At 38.3% G+C, this 20,070-nt stretch overlaps 1 protein-coding gene across 1 annotated transcript; it reads right to left on the reverse strand.

Moving 5' to 3' along the window:
• Positions 1-14,781: 14,781 nt before the first annotated feature.
• Positions 14,782-18,026, reverse strand: LOC136247706 (uncharacterized). Its single transcript, XM_066039537.1, has 6 exons — positions 17,325-18,026; positions 16,002-17,216; positions 15,773-15,934; positions 15,538-15,726; positions 15,325-15,457; positions 14,782-15,276 (listed from the first exon to the last, which is right to left on the reverse strand). The coding sequence occupies exons 3-6, from the start codon at positions 15,794-15,796 to the stop codon at positions 14,966-14,968; spliced, it is 657 nt and encodes a 218-aa protein (XP_065895609.1). The 5' UTR covers positions 15,797-15,934; positions 16,002-17,216; positions 17,325-18,026; the 3' UTR covers positions 14,782-14,965.
• Between the last annotated feature and the right edge of the window lie 2,044 nt (positions 18,027-20,070).

A 20,070-nucleotide genomic window follows, 5' to 3' on the forward strand; every position in this document is an offset into this window, starting at 1 on the left:
ATCTGTCTTTGGGTTCGAAAAATGCACTATCACGTGAGTAGTGTAGGCTAAATATAGCAGTGTCTAATATTTTCGTTCGGTAAAGGCATCGGGGAAAACCCCGTTTTAACAATTGCTTTAACGCGCAAGAAATCATCGTATTATTATCCATTCACAAACGAGTTGAATGTTGTGTGCACTCGCGTAGTAGCGCACAAACAGTAATTTGGGATGCGTGTCAGTTACAGGAAAGCTTGTGACGGAAGTTAAAAAAAATCTCTTCGTGACGGGGGGCAAATGCCAGTACCCATTAGGGAAAGCACATTAGCATACCGTAAATTAACCCGTAATCTATATCACGTGATTAGTCTGGTCTTCCTGGCCACGAGGTAATGATGAAATGCCTCGCGGAATACAGTACGGCTGTTCATACGACTGGTTAGTCTTTTATTTAGTCTATAGATTAGAATGGTAGTGAAGGAACACTTTCCTGAGCCTGTTTCGTCTCGAGGTTAGAGAACTGACTAGCTTTAATGTCACATCGGGTAGTAAAAGTTAGGTTAGGGTTAGGGTAAGAGTTAGGCAATCATTTATAAACTGCTAGGTTAGGGTTAGGGTAAGAGTGTTAGACTTTTATAGCTAGAATTAGTAAATATTATACAAGTAGTCACAGTAGCGAAGTGGTAGTGCATGAGGCTTGAAATCAAGTGGTCGAAGGTTCGATTCCCGCTGTAGTTTACTTTTTTTTTCGCTCGAGACTTTTCAGTTTTTTTTCTAAGTTCAGTACAGTCTATAAACGTTTTCAAAACGTTGTTTATAGATACCCACCATCGATTTCAGCTAGGAGGAGTATAAAAACGATGCACTGAAATTCACACTTGATGTAGCCTTGGAGCTGCAAGTCCAGAGTGAATGCACCCGGACGATGACGTATCACACAACGTAGGCTTGTGTGACGTCATCAGGTCACGTGAGATCACGTGAGCTTTAATTTCACGGAGTGCTAATGTGCTCTCCCTAACGCCTAGTCAAATGCCTCCCCTTGCCCCCCCTTGGCTACGCCACTGACTGTACTGTTGCTTTTTCTTTCTTCTGCTTTTTGTCATTTATAAATTAAATTAGGATTAACTTCTAGCTAGAGATCGGGGAGGATGGGAGTGCCATTAGGGCCGGAATTAAAAAAATACTACGATAGGGTCCGCAACGTGAAAAATGAAGTAGCAAGAAGCAAATTCCCGACTATCGTAGTATGTTATCCTTAGTGCCCCATCACTAATACCGCTCTTGGTTTGGAACTGAGTTCCCTTGTTGGAGAGACACGCGGATTTTAATACCTCACGTGATTGATCTTTATTTCGTGCGCTCCAAAGAAGACGTCCAGAGCTCCCAGATTCTGAGTGTGATATCAAGTGTTGTTGGCCTACCAAACCATGTATAGAAGTGAGTAAAACTTTGCCTATGTTTTCCATGGAGGCTGACTTTCTGCGGATGGGTCGAGAAAATTTTTCGTTCGAGGTGCTCTACCAGCCAAGAGAAGAGAAGCCAATCCTATCACATAAGATGGTAATGAAGTTGGATGTATAAGTATTCTACATACCAAGTTTGAAAAAGCTGCGACCTTTCTAACCACCTGGCTGGCAGAGATGAAATTTTCAGTGCAATGATCTTCAATGATTTTGGTGGGTTGCCTCTTTCCTACTGTTACAAACTGTCTTCCATAGGAGCTTTAAATCAGGGGAAGATCCAGAAGAACATCTGAGGCTTCTAAGAAGTGGTCAAATCCTTGACTTTTAAAGTTAAAAGGCCATTACAAGCTACTACTCTAATAGAACATTCACTATATTAGAACAACCATGTATAGTCACTACATTTGCCATCTACTATTAGTTGTGTCAATTGAACAGCTGTAGACAAGTTGCTTAGTTAATAAAACTTGCACAGTCGTTATAATTTTATTGTATAAATAATATAGAATATAGTTTCAGATCAAAAACCTTGTGTATATCGGTATGTCAATAATCCTGCATAACCTAGCTAGCTAGCAACTTCTTCAATGTTTAGGGCAAAGGCTATAGCTTTAATCATACTGAAGAACACAATTATGTATAATTTGCAATGTTTGAGGTGCATATTGTGCACTTTGATATCCTCATGCAGTGTGGTTGGGTGTTTTATGTACAAGTAAAGTAGTCCTCCAGGGATGGCATCCCAGACATCCTGCAATGTACATGATGATAGAATCGCTGCTAGTTTTCACTAATTGTTGACATGTGTAGTTACATTTTTATCCAAACGCACTTAGTTATCATTGTAGGAGTGCATCTAGCTATAGTTTCATTTGAAACAATGTGGTATATACTTTAAAAAGTTGCACAATGTTAATTTATAGCATTACAATTTCCATTTTGTCATTAGCACTCTCAATCAAGGTGTTTAAGTACAAAAGTGTTCTAGGATGGAATTCCAGACCCCTGCCATGTAGTTGATCTCATGCTAGGACCAGCACACTAAGTATTGCATTTCCCTGTGTTCTATGTTGCACACTCATCATCTCACTCACATTACTTTGGAAAGCAGTCACCAAAGCTGAATCATCCATGATAGCTGTCAATCTAATGATAGTTCATGGAATGATTGGCAGTATGATTTTAATGCATGAATAGCAAGGGCAGACATTATTTAAGGGGGGTCTAGATTGATGATGCCATGGTCTAGCAGTAAGTTGAAGACCAATAAAGGTCACTGTACTACCTACTGGCAATAGTTTCCCTTCATCAACTAGGCTATATCTCCTTATTTATAACTACATACGTAGCTTGCTACACTGCTCCTCTAAGAATACTGTGACTGCTCTATTAGAGTATACTTCAATCTTGATTGCTCTATTATAGTATCTAAATTATTGATGCTATTGTGCTAGGCTCTCCATCACAGCTACAGATACTTTTAGGGGGCTAAGCCCCCATAATATTTTCACAGGGGTTGCAGCCCTCTTTCTCTGCTGCCCCTGAGGAATAGACCGTTTTATCATAAAGTTGTATTAACTACTTTCAAGTGTAGTACAACAAGCACATGCTAAATTTATAATTATGAGCATAAGCAAGCATGTTTATCACTGCAATGACTCCTTCATAATTAACTCTATAATTATTATCTATATTCAGTAGTTGCATTGTGCTCAATAAGCAGACAAACTGCCAGGTCTTTCATTTCTTATTCCAGCTCCTGCATACATTTCCCACATCCTATTAAGCTATATAGTGAGGCATACCATATATACTTGCACATTAACCTACTCACATTCTCTAGGTCACATCAAGAACAAATTGTGTGATTAGTCTATTACTTTACACACATGTAGTTTACAGTAAACAATCATACATGTGCATGACCATACGCTTAAATAAATTAGGTCACATAAACTCAATCATCAGTTTATCATCCATCAATACTACACAAGCTTATAGCCAATTATTCTTTACAAACTAGTTGGCTGAATTGATACCCCAAATGATTTGAAATGCTACATTTTAGTCTGCTCTAGCCATGCATTTATTAACTTTGATGACAGCTTCATACAGCTGCACTCAACAATCAATGGAACAAACAATCATTGATATGGTAAGGGAAACAATGACATAGGCAGAGATGCAAAATTAATAGATCTAGATGAACAGAAATTTGGCTTCATTAAAGCAGATAACATTGCAAATTGATGAGTATTTTCAAGATAAGTTTGTTATTTTGAACGGGTGTTGTTACACAGAACAGTCCAATGCATATGGACCTGTGACAAGCAGAAATCAATACAACAGGATAAATGTATTCTTTGGACAATAAAATTCACTAATGTGTTCAAGGAATTATTCAACCACGCACATCTCCTTACAAAGTACTTGCAATTAGGAAATATGCCAGCATAATAAAAAGCATAATAGGCTGGAGTGTTATGCTGCATAATGCTAGCATATTAGGTGGATATTTCAAGCCATGGAGCTTAAATCCATGAAAATAGATTGATACTCTCCAATAGAACAGTCAGTGCATGGATGCTGCAAGCTGAGCACTCAAATGCATTGTAGATTGATACTCTCTAATAGAGCAGTCACTTTTAGTGAAATAATCTAAAAGAGTATTCACTGATTAAAATGTTCAAAGATTATTGTCAGAATTGTCACTAACCTAAGAGCATAATGCAAGCATAATGGGAACATCTGATGAGCATAATAGGTGGGAAATTCCTGAAAGCATTTTGGGCAAAATTTTGAGCATATTTGACTCAAACCTACTTGCAATTGAATGTAGAAAGTTCTTTAACTGATTAGCCCATACAGACACAGATTCCATCTGGATGCATGCCCCAAGGCTCTGAGACAGTACTTTGGGTGTCACTTTAAAAATTAAGCAGTTTGTGATTGCTCTATTAGAATGATTAAGAGCACGTTGATCTTTTGCTACAAGAATTGACCACCAAAACTGGGGGACCATGGTCTTTTGGTTCCCTGCCCTATTTTCACTACCTGTGCAAAACATGATAAAAGGACACTGCAGAAATGTGTGTAATCTATTGGTCTACCACACCTATCAAGTAATAAACTACTCTAATAGATAGTGCTGGGTGGTATTGAAAAAATAGCAAACGATATACCTTCCATAAAAAGTATCATGGTATTACTAAATATCACGGTATTGATGTAAAAGCCATTGGTATTAAAGTAACTGCCATTTACCTCAATAAAAGCACCAAATACCCATGGTAGCTCAGCATGCCTCAGGTACCAGCTACCACTAACAAACTTGCTTACATAGTTTGGTTAGTTGAATACATCAGCACCTGCCTACAAACATTGTCACATGTCTGGTTACCTTCTAAATATGGGATGAAACAAGCCCACAGGGAGGCCATAGTGCCCAGACGATATGGCAGTATTAAAAAAAACAGGCAGTATCAAAACCGGTATGACTTAAATATCACAGATTACTAACAATACCGGTATATCGCCCAGCTCACACATTGACAGATAAAACTGTGAAGCTTTACCTCTATCTTAGTCATGAATCAATAATTTCACAAACTCATAAACCATATACACAGTAGCATTAGGGTATTATGGCTATACCTGCATTACTGAGTTGTTATTTGTTTAGGCAGTTGCACAAGATACATTATTATTGTTGTTAATTTTCGTATAGAAAACCAGGTATGTAAAATGTGAGGCTATGAGCTGGTCCCGCAATAAAGTGCTCCAGCTCATACAAAATAATTACTCCATAACAAATGAATGGATTTCAAACACTATTAGACTCTCCAGCATCCTGGACTCTGCATTGCTTGCATCATTGCAAGGTTAAAATATCAAGATTTAAACATCCATAAAATGCACACTTGCCAAGCAATCTATACAGCTGTTCAACTGACACAACCAAAAGCAGATGGTTAATGTAGTGACTACATGGTTGTTCTAATAGAATACTGAATGTTCTATTAGAGTAGTAGCTTCCAATAACCTTTTAACTTTAAAAATCAAGGATTTGACCACTTCTTAGAAACCTCAGATGTTCTTCTGGATCTTCCCCTGATTTAAAGCTCCTAGGAAGACAGTTTGCAATAGTAGGAAGGAGGCAACCCACCAAAATCATTGAAGATCATTGCACTGAAAATTTCATCTCTGCCAGCCAGATGGTTAGAAAGGTCACAGCTCTTTCAAACTTGGTGTGTAGAATACTTATACATCCAACTTCATTACCATCTTATGTGATAGGATTGGCTTCTCTTCTCTTGGCTGGTAGAGCACCTCGAACGAAAAATTTTCTCGACCCATTCGCAGAAAATCAGCCTCTGTGGAAAACACAGGATAAGTTTTACTCACTTCTATACATGGTTTGGTAGGCCAACAACACTTGATATCACACTCAGAATCTGGGAGCTCTGGACGTCTTCTTTGGAGCGCACGAAATAAAGATCAATCACGTGAGGTATTAAAATCCGCGTGTCTCTCCAACAAGGGAACTCAGTTCCAAACCAAGGGTGGTATTAGTGATGGGGCACTAAGGGTAACATACTACAATAGTCGGGAATTTGTTTCTTGCAGCTTCATTTTTCACGTTGCAGACCCTAACTACGAAAAAAAAATTAGTCTCGCGTAGCCAGACCTTCTACGCGCCAGGCGCTTATCGATTTTTAGATTATAAGCGCCGGCTGTAGATTAGTCTCGTGCCCAGCCGGGCTCGCGCTAATGCGCAAACACCGTCTGGTGACAATGCTCGAGTTTCTTGGGCCCGGAAGTGCGATCCAGCCAAAATATTGGCTGGCCAATCAGAATCGAGGAGTTGCATAATCGTTTTAAAAACTGAAAAAAAGCATTCGAAAATGGGTAGAAATAAAGTAAAACTCAGAATAGGGAATTTACTAGATGCGATCTCTTCATTCATTGTATTAGTAGAGGACGCGTTTCATTTCTGGTTAAACGTCGAGTCACGATTCATAAGGTGAGATCGGAAAAACAACTTGACAACAAACATCTTGGACAACCTAGGTGAGTAACTTCTGATAAAATGGCTTTAAATAGTCTGCTTTTTCGTCTACTTCCAATACATTTATGTTGCTACCTCAATTCTGCTGCCCTTGATTAACAGTGATTCCCTTCCTGATCTTATCCATCCAGCTTGTGGGCAGTGTGTTTTCCAACATGAACTTGATATTGCTCGTCAGACCCTTTTGCTTAATTCACTTACCATTCGGGACCAAGCCAGAATTCGTTCAATTTCTGCTGACCCCTGTACCAGTTCATGGCTTCGGGCCATTCCTTGTGATTCTTTAGGCCTATCCATGTCCTCACAGGAGTTTGTATGTTCTCTTCGATACTGGCTTGGTGTCCCTCTCTTTTCTGCCACTTCTCCAGTTCGCTGCCCATGTGGTAGTGTTGTTGATCAATTTGGTGATCATCTGCTGGGCTGTGGACATGGACCCATGCGTATACGTAGGCACGATGCTTTATGTGATGTGATATATCATGCTTTACTTCAGGACAACACTGGTTGCCGTAAAGAGCAACGGTGTGCTGGTTCCCGATTGGATCGCCCGGGGTGATGTTTTTCACCCTGACTTTGTGCATGGGAAGCCTGCGTACTTCGATGTTACTGTGCGTTGTCCATTACAAGAATCTCTGTTGGGTCGGTCTGCAGTTTCAGCAGGTGTGGCTGCTGCTAAGGGAGAAGAAGACAAGGATGCTCACCATGATGAGCTTGTACAGGCTGCTGGAGGTGTTTTTGTCCCCCTGGTGGTTGAGTCCTTGGGTTTGTGGTCTGCTGCTAGTCGTCCTGTCTTGCAGGATATTGCTTTGAGGACAACCACCAGGAGTGGCATTTCTCGTGGCCTAGCTTACCGCCATCTGCTAGAGCAACTCTCTGTTTGTCTGTGGCGCCACAATGCCCGGACGTTTTTACATCTATTTATTATTATTTTATTATTATTTATTACAGGTAATTTATAAGGCTGAACAGCCTGTTACACCTGATCAACAGGTAAAAAAGTACAAGTAGACTAATTACATACATTTATAATTTAGCCTGTTGCCTGGCAGTCCTTTGTGGGAGTTGAACTCTGTTTCATGCTCCCACTCCCTGCAGTTTGGTAAATAGTCTGCAGGGCTTTCTTGTTAAGGCCCCTGTCCGGGGTTTTTGCTGTGTGTATGCTGGCGGTCCATGCGGTGTTTTTGTAGGCCTGTGTAGGCTCTGTAGGTTTAGCTGCTTTTTCTTTCTTCTGCTTTTTGTCATTTATAAATTAAATTAGGTTTAACTAAAGATAAATAAATAAAATAAAAAAAATACATTCATGCGATTATGCAACTCGTCGATTCTGATTGGCCAACCAATATTTTGGCTGGATCGCACTTCAGGGCCCAAGAAACTCGAGCATTGTCACCAGACGGTGTTTGCGCATTAGCGCGAGCTCGGCTGGGCACGAGACTAGCTGTAGATTCCGGCGCATCTACAGCCGGCGCTTATATTAGTTATAATCTAAAAATCGATAAGCGCCTGGCGCGTAGAAGGTCTGGCTACGCGAGACTAAACTACGATCTGCCACAGCGGTCAAAGCCGGTCAAGATCGATTTTCGATTTTGACCGTTGACTTTCATCGAATTTTTGTCTTGACCATGGACATGTTTCCGTTTATTTTCGCTATATTTTCGTGCACTACTTACTCGAGAAGCTTTTACTGTGCTGGGAAAACAGTTTGACCGTTGTTCTTCGAGAAAATTCGGCCTTGTTCATTGACTTTCAGTTTTGACCGCGGTCGCAGATCGTAGTACAGTGTATATTGGAGTGATACCCGCTTGTCAACACACACGGTAGTGTGTCGGGCGGCCAAAGAAGCCGGCGCGCCACACTGAATATAAATTATTAGGTTGTAAACGCGATTTTCACACCTCTCTGTGATCCCTTATCCGATCGGAACCAAAATTGCTACAGAAGTGCCGGTCGGGTTGGGGAGTCTACATACTAAGTTTGAAGATAATTGCTACAGACATTTCCGAGATACGAGCGATCAAAATTTTGTTTTAATTTATTGATTTATTTCTTCATTTTTCACACTGCATGGTGGTGGTGGTGTATTTATTTATTTATTTATTTTTTTGGGAAGACTGCATCAGTAGAAAAACTACTGCTTTTCAGCCGTGCCCATACATAACATACAATATAATTACATACAGATTAAGGTTACGGAATAGTTTAAAATGCGTGGGCGGAACAAATTACAAAACCTGCTTTAAACCAAGCAGGGATAAATAATTTCAACAACTGTGTTAGCAATGTAACTAATTGTGCTTGTTTGTTTTTACTACAGAACAACGACTGTCCTTGGGTGTGTGGTCTACAATAGAGCGATGTTTTATAAAAACGCGCCGCCAAAAACCAGACTAACAGATTACTGAATCCTTATAATGTCAACACAAGTGGCTAAACAACTAAAATATCTAGGTCCTGTGGAAGCGATTTTTTAAGTTACTGGTAGTACAGACGTTTTATTGAACTTTTAGTAGTTTTTTCGAGTGAAACAAGCTCTTGTGGTGTTAAGATGTGACTTTATGAAAGAACCCCAATTAATGCTTATTTTGAATTACATATGTTTTCTAATGGTTTACTAAAGTTTCAGCCCTACAAGTAGTCTGGCGCCGCCCACCCCTTCGCATAAAGTAAGGGTCTGGTGAAATACAGATACTAAATCATTTCTAGTGCCCAGATTCGGCGCTAGCCAATTAGTGCATGCCAATGACGTTCACACAGGAATCGCCTTGGCAACACCTTCGCGGATTAGCCCACTTGACTTATGAAAGCCGTCTTGAAATTCTGGATCTCTATTCTCTGTATTGCAGACGTCAAAGGGGTGATATGATTGAAACATATAAGATACTTAAACGACATTATGACTTGGACCCATCTACATTTTTTACTTTAAATACTGCTACCACCAGGGGCCACTCTCTTAAGCTTTTTAAAGAAAGATCAAGATTACTTGTTAGGCAGAACTTTTTTACAAATAGAATAGTCAATCTATGGAACTCCTTACCTGACTTTATCATTTCAGCACCAACAGTTGCAACCTTCAAGCTGCGCTTGGATAATTTTTGGAAGCAATCTAGATATGGGCACCTTCAAAGGCCTGCGGCCTAGCCTGGCAAGTTAGCTTGCCTTGGCATCTACAAGCCCATTAAATAATAACACAATGCTTTTGTTCGAATTGAAGTGCAATCATCTGACGTAACAAGCATTATGTGCGCTGTCTAATTGAATTCCTTTTGAAATGATTAGGTATTTGTATTTCACCAGACCCTTCCTTTTTGCATAGATTATAGACACATCCCGGGATAGACGTCTCTGATTTCGCGCGGCCGCTCCTCACCAACACGTTTTAATTGGCTCAAAAACGAAACCCACTATCAAAAGTATTTCGTTAAAAAATCGTCCTACCGCGTGGTTTCGTTGTGTTTTTTCAAGAGTTTACTTTACTGAGGTTGAATAATGGCGCAAGGATTGTCCTCTATCAAGAGTTAGTCTAAAGCAAATTCGTATATTGCAATGTTGTAATTCCTCGAGTTTGTGGTACCGATTTTTTTCGCCTGCCTAACTTTTTATGCTAAATCTAGGCTTCTCCATGTTGAATATACACTATTACGTACCCCACACATAATTTTTTATTGTTAAAGTATCTCTAAATTATAGTTAGACGTCAAGAACCAGGGTTCTACGGGATTTAGAAAACTCGAAGGCCCTGGGCTGTAGCGCCCGAGCGCAGCGAGGGCGCTACTAAGGGCCTGAGGGTTTTCTAAATCCCGTATTTTTATTTTATTTTATTTTTATTATTAACACTTTACAGTGACCAGCACTGAAGGTCTACAACAACATGTGCTGCAGCCTTAGGATTAGAACCCAGTGGTTCTTGACGTCTAACTTATTTAGACTCAGTACAACTCGTTATTGTACCTTGAGTTGACAGCTGCTTGCAAATAGGAAAAGTATGGCTAATTACTAGAAACAAGCCCTCTACACCTCCCTACATGGCGGGACCTCAGCGTGGCTGTTGCTACCCGTTTAAACTCCCATGCGTTGCCAATGTTACAGGCGCGTGCTATGTATCGAAGTACTGGACTCAGCGAGTGGACTACAACTCATTGTTGCTGTTGTTATGCCTCGACAGCTGCTTGTAAGCAAGTAATGCAGTGTTGATTAGTACAAACAAGCCCATTACACCTCCCTCTAATTCAGTACGGCTGTTACTAGCCATTTAAATGCCCATGCGTTGCCAATGTTACAGGCGCGTAATTATCGTGTTTCGTATCGCCTCAGAGCGTGGTCTCTATTGGACATGACCGTGGCTCTACGAGATTTAGAGACCACGTTTTCAGCCAATCAAATTTCAGTATCAAACTTGTTGTAGTCTAAGTGATTTTATTGTGTGATGTGTATCACGTGAGGCTCTCAAATATGTTACTACGGTCTTGTTTTCTCGTTTAGATTGTGTAGCACATGTTTGTGATGCTCCCTTGGACATGGTTGCTGATAAAAGTTATCAGGTACCATCTGAAGCTAATGATGCCTGCTTGAAGACAGCCAGAGCAATGCTCACAGGACTGAAGTCGCCATCACTGGGCGACACCCGTGTTTTTGCAGGTTGGTTGATAGAGAAACTTGAGAGTATTGTGGACAAATCATTCACATAAGCTACATCATCAGTGAATAAGGAGAAGCTGTGGACAGAATTTTACCTATTGCAAACCTCAGTGCTTTTCCGAGAAAAATGGAAATCATATTTGTGCTTGCTAAAGTTACCACAAAAAGCCATCTTTTTTCAAAGCTATACCAGCATACTTTTTGATAACATCATAAAGATGAAATTCCCTGTTGATAAAGCATCTGAAGCAAGAGCTCAGCTCTCTTCTTATGAAGAAGAGAATGGCATACGCTATGTGGGAGGCTATGTTGTTGCTGCTTTGAAGAAAAGATCAACTGACATGGAACTATTAGCAGGCTTGGATCACCTCATAGAAAAGGATCAGGAAAAAATCAGAAGTTCTGAGTCTGCTGTATGGGTGAAAGCCATCGACAGAGGTGGGCTTACATACGGGTCATTCCATACCAAATCAACAAAAGAAAATCCGGACCCCTTTCGATTTTCATGCAATTTGGCACAAACATGGACCTTATCAAGAAACTTTCTTACACCAAAATTTGGCTCATTTCATTGGTCTCCCTTTAAGTTATGACTACTCAAAGTTTCTGTTGAAAATTTCATTTTACTTACATGTCTTCAATAAAATGACCATAACTTTGCTTGTGATTGACGTAGACACTTCTGGTTTAGATTTTTGACATGCTTATTAAATTCTCTTTTAGGTGATATATAAAGTTTTATAATTGCTTAAAAGAAAAGGTCAAACCACAAAAATGTAGCTTTTTCCTTTGATCTTAATTTTCAAAAATAAATATTCTTTAATTACATTTATTTTTGGTTTACATGTTACTCTAATACCCATCATTCACTACTGTGAGTTTAAAGTTGGGATCAATAGTAGATCATGAGTTATAACTGTTAACGTGTAGCCTTGTAATCATTGCTGTTTGTATGGTTCAAGTATGTAAAGATGCAATACCAATTGCAAGTAACTTTATATAATACTATGTCACAATCATTTTATACATTGTTGGTTTGTAAGTAAAGTTCATTAAATTTGTTTATGCTTTGTAAGAAAACCCAGACTTAAATATGTAATTTACCCCTAATCAAGCTTGTATATACGGTTTCTGATTATGACGCCAAGTCTATTATATAGTAGCCTCGATGACATTTTCACTAGCTACAGCAACTGCTACTGCTACTATTAGTGTTTAATGCTGATTATTGATATGCAAGCACGTATTTTGATACACAAATGTAGCTATAGTGGAAACTGTCTAAGCCAGTCAGGACCAAACTTTTTTGGCCTTACTAAGCAGGTGGCTATTTATATAGTTTGATGTGTATAGATGCCTTACTAGAACAATTTAAAGTTGGCCCTTAACAGATATTGTAATCTACTAGAGCTTTTCTAATGAGTAGTAATGAATGACTGATGCAGTAGAATGGCTTTAAAGTCTTTTCAACTTGCACCTTCAAAGATTCAATTGTGTACTGATATCAATGCATCAGATTTCGTTGCATGTCAAAGTTACATGTGAATAATTGTAGAGACCATCATGCAATATGCACCACTTTCAGTCTCAACTTTTACTATGATACTCTTCTATATTACATGATTTAGTGTGCAATTGCTGTAGTGAATCTTTTGTACAATGTAACACATAGCAATTTCTATGGAACATTTCTATGATATTACAATTCTCAATTATAGAATCAAATTATGAGCTACATTACTATAATAAATAGTTTCATCATGATACAGTTGATGTATGGAGTTACCTTAGGGCCAAAATTATTGGGCCTTAATGACAGTTAATGTGCAGGTAGCTGCTTAATACAGTTGCATAAGTGTACCGTATAGCCTAAATATTTCGAGGGGCAAATTTTTCAAGGTTGAGCAATGTTGCTAAAAATAAAAATTTTGCGGATTTGCAAACACTCCTAAAATATATGGAGGTCTAAATATTTCAAGCATAAAATTTTCACTGGTAACACCCAAAATTGCAAATTCAGCAAAAATTTTCCCTTCGAAATATTTAAGCTTTACGGTATATATAGGCAACTGCAATTTAAAATTGGCCCTTATGAAGTGGTGGCCTTTCTATACAGGTGGCCACTAAGACAGGTCATGGGTTCCACTCTATTCAATCAAATTTTTGATGAGTAAGACAATGCGTAGTGGTTTTAGAAGTGTACATTTTTCCAGCAAAGACATTGTCTATAGGTACAAACATATAAAGATGGCCTTTAAGTGGTCAGTAGTATGCATGCTCATTCAAAGTCTGCATGATTCAAAGTGATATACAGTAGAACATATCTTAGTGGCCACCTCTTTATAATTATATATATACAAGGGCCAACTTTAAATAGGAAATTGTTTAATCAAAATGCCATGTCTTAATGGTATCCAAAACTTCTTGGTTTTAATGCCTAGGTGGTTGCTTCATATAGTTGCATTAGAGTAACACATTACATGTATATACATACAAATGTATAAATAACTGTATCGTTTGCATCCTGCAGTTACTATAACTTATTATACACAATATAAGATTGGAAACTATCATCATAATCTGTGGCGGCATAATACAGTAAGATTGAAAGAATAGATTGGAATGTCATTAGTTGTACAGTAAGCCCCCTATAAATATAGCTACCTCTATAATAAGACCACCTTCTTATAGTGTCCACCTCTTTTATAGGACACTGAACTTACAGCAAAAATATAATTAGTGACTCCTTTATTTATAGGCAGCCTTATTACTGCACAAACTTTCTTAGATTTAAAAGTGGCTTGTGTTAGTATGGTTTCACTGTAGTGAGCTTTTGACAATACAAACCCTAACTAATTCGTTGCATAAAATGATTTTTGACATACTTTACTTGCAATTGGTATTGGAAATTACTATACACATAATTATTTATACCATACAAACAGCAATGTTTACAAGGCTACACATTAATAGTTATAACTCATGATCTACTATTGGTCCCAACTCTAAACTCACAGTGGTGAATGATGGGTATTAGAGTAACATGTAAACCAAAAATAAATTTAATTAAAGAATATTTATTTTTGAAAATTAAGATCAAAGGAAAAAGCTACATTTTTGTGGTTTGACCTTTTCCTTTGAGCAATTATAAACCTTCATATATCACCTAAAAGAGAATTTAATATGCATTTCAAAAATCTAAACCAGAAGTGTCTACATCAATCACAAGCAAAGTTATGGTCATTTTATTGAAGACATGTAAGTAAAATGACATTTTCAACAGAAACTTTGAGTGGTCATAACTTAAAGGGAGACCAATGAAATGAGCCAAATTTTGGTGTAAGAAAGTTTCTTGATAGGGTCCATGTTTGTGTCAAATTTCATGAAATTCAAAAGGGGTCCGGATTTTTTTTTGTTGATTTGGTATGGAATGACCCATACATTTCTGAAGAAGCACAAGAAGTTTTTCTGTCGATTGAAGCTTGTACTAAGGCCAATTTCACATTTAACGTTGCACACAAACTGGATGATAAAACCAGACACCGGTTAAAGAACGATATATTTGCAGATGGTGATGTGCAATTTCATTGGTGCTTGACAGGCATCACGCTAAAAGTTGACGAAGAAAAGGAAGAAGAATTGTTAGAACTCTGCATAGATCTGTGGATCACAGTCCGAGATAAAGCTTTTGCTAATTCAATACTTGAGTTTTACAAACAGCAAACTAAAAAGGGCACAGAAAAAGCAAAAGCACTACGTAAAACAATAGAATAATTATTATTGTACAATAAATTATGTGTTATGTAACATTGTTTTACAAAGAAGCTCTTCGATTTCTTTTACGTTTTCTCAAAGGGAGACATTTTGTATACTCAATGAACTGCTTGATGCTGGAACTTTTTCTGCAGTTTCCATGGGTATCCTCAAACCACATGTTACCAACCAAACGGATGGTGTCACTGTTCTTAACAAACTGGTGCACAGTTGGGTTGTCATTGGTGGCTCCAGATTGGCATTGCATGCTGAAGTATTTTTCCAGTGGGTCCTGACAGATCCGGTTACTTAAAAAACAAGTGACCCCAGGAATCTTAAAAATACCCTCTACCAGCTCCAAAAATGAATTAACTGCAAAACGTGAATAAAATAAACATTTAGGTAACTCAACATGTTTACCAGATCGAGTAATTCCATCACGTGTTTCTTTTGATAGCAGCATCAAATTAATTTCTTTCTTGGAATATCCTTCCCTGGCCCTAACACTAGCCTCCCATGATTGAAAGTAAGGCAACACCTCATCACGAAGGAACTAAAGAGTGAAATGGTGAAATTTCATGGCATGATGCAAGGACATTATAATTAAAATTTAACTATACATTGGTTGTTTACTTTGAGTCGAAAATCATCTGGTTTCCTATATGGTTTCAAAAATGCCTTCCTGGTTAACTTTCGCTCAGATAAGAGTGATACATTCATACTATCAAACATCTTGTCGACTAGCTCAATAAACTCTGCTGTAGCTTCAGCTTCATTGGTGGCAAATGTTCTAAGTTCCTTTGCAACTGTACTACTCATGACCTATATTCAAATTAATAATACCATCAACAAAGTATAATTTACATACCTGGGCTGCAAGATCAACGCACATCTTAGACAATGAGGTCAAGTGTATGTGCTCATATTTTAACTTTGGCACTAGTGAAAGTTCAGGTGTGGTGGTAATTTTCCCAGCATTCCTTTGATATAGATTTTAAACATACTTCCACATGATTCTATTTCCATTGCACTAAAACAATGGACAAAATACAATATTTCAATATATGATAACAATAAAGCAGCCTTAAATCACTTACCCACAAAGATCTGGTAGGACTTTGAAAGCAATTGCGGATTGTTTTTAGCAGATGTCTATGAAAAACATGACTTCTTGTTCCTCCTCTGAAAAAGGGTTTAGTGCTTTGTAAACAACTTGGTCTCTTGAAATTCCTGGCAACTTGTGAAGTTGAAATAATCTTCTGTTGGGACTCCCCCCATCGGAAGTTACAGCCAATACCTGACACCCTACTCTTGTCAGACGCTCTATTACCTTCCACAAAAGAGGAAACATATCAGCCTCTGTTATGGATGATGCAGCAAATTGGGCATATGGTAAAGCTATGTTAGTAAATAGCCCCTTGAACATAAATACAACCATGGTCTTGGCAAGTGGTCTCTGCAATGATGAAGTATCCTTCTTCAGCATGGCTTCAAAGTCATCCAGCAGGTTGTTGACCTCACCCAAGTCAGTAAAACCAAACAATGCTCCTGTTGAGCGCTCAAATACAATCCCTTGCTTTATGTACATTTCATCAATCAGTACAACTCCATACTTTGTCAATTCATCTTTCTGATTCAGTAGGTCTAACAGTTGTCTATCAGCCTCAATTGAAAAGCCCATCTTGGTGGGATGTAAATGTGTGTAATCTCTTAGTGTGCGTGATGATGGCAAATTAATAATCCCAGAGTTGCGGATGGTCTCATATACTTTACTTGAGAGGTGGTGTAAATATAAGCACCACTTAATTACTAGCGGATGCCACCATCGTCCTCGGCTGATAGCTGCTGTTGCTGCTTTCAAATGTTGGGTCCAGAAGATTCCCAGAAATGATTCCTCACTGTGCTTTTTCAGCACATCCTCAGAATGAGTCTTCATCATGCTAACCAAGTCATTGCTCATTTCCTCCTCAATATCTACACCACTACTCTGAATTCGCTTATCAATTTTTTTTTCAGCCTTTCAATAGTTTTCTTCTGAACAGTAGCAGTGTGCTTCACATTTGCTGTACGTACTGATATCTCTGGTGTACTGCAGCACCTGTAATTTGTATGACTCTGTGCACTTGTTCGACCTGGGCTAACTATTGCCAATCTCTTACTTTCTGTAGAAAAGGCACTGTTTAGAGTGTTGCACTGAAATTGATAACAGTAATAGCACATGTCTACAATTCAATGAGAATCACTAATCCACAAGCACAACAAATGTCTGATAGCTGAAGTCTGATGGTCATAATAAGCAACCAGTTTTTTACCTACAGAAATAAGCAAAACTTGAAATTGTAGCTACTAACAACAAAACATAAAATATCAGAGAATGCTATTTGACACATTAAACTGTTGCATCAAAGTATAGTACATACCTGAATGATCATAAAACCTTCCTTTGTGCTTCCTAACAACTACATAAAATTATGGATCATTGATCCCAGGGCAACGCTTGGAAAATGTGATGGTCTCAGCTATTTTCTTAAGGTCATCCAAACTATTGACAAAAACAGGTAGTTCTTTGAGAACTGGATGATTCTGCCAGCTAATCACACCTTGAGGAATTCACAAAGCCCAATGGCGATCCAACAAAATTTCAATCGTGTAATTGATCATGGGAGAGCCTGCTGCATTGATCCCTGATTTGCAAAGTTGAAAGACATCATTTTGATTTGATGGCAAAATAAACCAACCAGCATTTAAGATATCTGAATGTTGCAATGACTGCCAAAGATTCAGAAATGTAGGTACAGATTCAGAGGGAGCACTGAGACATGCTTGTTCTGTGTCCATACCTATATTGCTTATACTTATATCTGATACTGCTGGTAAACCACACGAAAATGTCCAATTAAGAGGTTCAGGATCAGTGACCGCTTCATCATATAACAGGTCAGCATTTGCTACTTCATCTTCCCAAACAGAATACTCATATGGCTCATAATGGAGAGGACTATCAGTGAGCAACTCATTAGGTATTTCACCCATAATTAAACTATTGTCCAAGGAGCTCCTATCATCATCAATCTGTTCTATTGTATCACTGTCAATCTGTTCTCTTATGTCGTCAATCTGTCCTCTTCTGTCATCGTCAATCTGTCCTCCTCAATCTCTTCTATGGAACTACCAGTCTGTTGTCCTTGGTCATCATTGCTGTAATCATCAATCTGTCCTCTGTGATCGTCAATTTGTTCTGCGTCAGTGCTGGTCTGTTGTCCTCCATCTTCATCAATCATTTCATGGTCATCTATAATCAGCCTTACAGAATTATCAATTTGTTTTCCTCTGTCAATCTGTTGGTTACTGTCACAATATAAATCATCATTACTTAGTTCCTTAGTATTTCCTAGACTTCCATATACAAGTTTAATGAAACGCACTCTTGAAAATGATGTTTTCTTATCCTGCTGCTGTGCTTTCAAAGAATCACGCTCATTGGATCTCCTTTTCTTGCAGTCAAAAATTTTCTTCTACCCATGGCTCTGTAGAACAAGTACAAAACAATGATACAACTGTAAAGCATTTATGCAACAAAACTATTGAATGTTAATCGTTGATAATGGAAAATTAAAAAAAAAAAAGATTATATAAAATACAAAAATTTGACTATGTTGGGGTGACTGGCAATACATTTATTATGATATACTTGAATATCAGCTCAATTGAACCTTTGACCATAAAGTTATGAGTACCACAAATGTATTGAGACTCTACAATCGCTCATCATACTGTGATACTACAAAAACTACGCTAAAACCTTCGCAAAACGACTGTGAATGTACCATTGATCTACAAAAGAGCGACTGAAACTTTCATTTCACGAAGAAAAATGAACTGTATGTCAGTGGCGTAGCCAAGGGGAGGCATTCGCCCCCCCGTCACGAAGAGATTTTTTTTTAAAACTTCCGTCACAAGCTTTCCTGTAACTGACACGCATCCCAAATTACTGTTTGTGCGCTACTACGCGAGTGCACACAACATTCAACTCGTTTGTGAATGGATAATAATACGATGATTTCTTGCGCGTTAAAGCAATTGTTAAAACGGGGTTTTCCCCGATGCCTTTACCGAACGAAAATATTAGACACTGCTATATTTAGCCTACACTACTCACGTGATAGTGCATTCTTCGAACCCAAAGACAGATGACCCGCTCAAAGTGACTTCGCAAGAGTCGCAACTCAGAAGTGACAAGTGATATGCAATGATGCTATAAACCTACGAAGTGATTATGATTATGATTATGATTACTGAAAACACAGTTACAAACTGATATGTTCAGATAAGGAAAAACATTACAAATCACATAGATAAGAGTCAGTTATAATTTATCTAAAAATACTTGTAGAGATTGGGATTCTATTGTTAGGCATTCCAGTATCCGAGATTTTTTAATAAAAAATTCTCCGTATATTCCCCAATAGAACCCTGGCACAAAATGACAACTCGTGTTTAACTTGGGATTGTTCCGTCGTCCGAGCTCCAATGAGGATGAAAATCGCTGTGGGGTTTGTCCACACGCTGATCATCATGAAAATCTTAGTTTTATCGTGCGCGTTACATATAAGTAAGTTCTGTGTTGTTTTGTAATCTTTTCAAACCTTGTAATGTATGTAGAATACTTTAAAACTTTAAAAAACGTACTGTCGGGTGGAAGGTAGTCACTGGTGCTTACTTTAAAGTGCGTAGTTACTTCGCTCGGGTTAGCGATTTTCAGCTCCAGAGCAATTTTCTGATGGCTGTGTCATCAGCTCAAAAGTACAAACCACTTCAGAGTCGGCATAACAATGCCATAATTGAAACCACAACTCCACCTTAGGTATTGTTGCATCATTGTGGCACCTCCACTTTAGTTGTTTACTTTATAAGTTGCTAACTTGATGTTTTTACCAACTTGAGATAGCCACTTGCCTACGGGGGTATACACCACTGTATTGAGAAGTGTGCAGTAGGTGAAACATATTTGCTCACCACAAAGCATACAAAGATCGCTGAGATCCAATAAGACCTGAAGTTACTCTCATTACATGTACAAATTTGCAGCTAGGAGCAACTGCAGTTTCAAGATAGTCAAAATTGCTAGATGGCTTCCTGATTCAATTGTGCCATTTTTCCTTGTAA

This window comes from Dysidea avara, chromosome 2 (genome assembly GCF_963678975.1).
Source record: "Dysidea avara chromosome 2, odDysAvar1.4, whole genome shotgun sequence".
Taxonomy (NCBI): domain Eukaryota; kingdom Metazoa; phylum Porifera; class Demospongiae; order Dictyoceratida; family Dysideidae; genus Dysidea; species Dysidea avara.

Excerpts from the sequence above, each read along its gene's own strand:
- LOC136247706 (XM_066039537.1), bottom strand. The coding sequence starts at position 15,796 with ATGTGCGTTGATCTTGCAGCCCAG. Across the intron at positions 15,727-15,772 it reads GCGTTGATCTTGCAGCCCAG|GTCATGAGTAGTACAGTTGC; the intron begins GTATGTAAATTA and ends ATTTGAATATAG. Across the intron at positions 15,458-15,537 it reads CAGATGATTTTCGACTCAAA|TTCCTTCGTGATGAGGTGTT; the intron begins GTAAACAACCAA and ends TTCACTCTTTAG.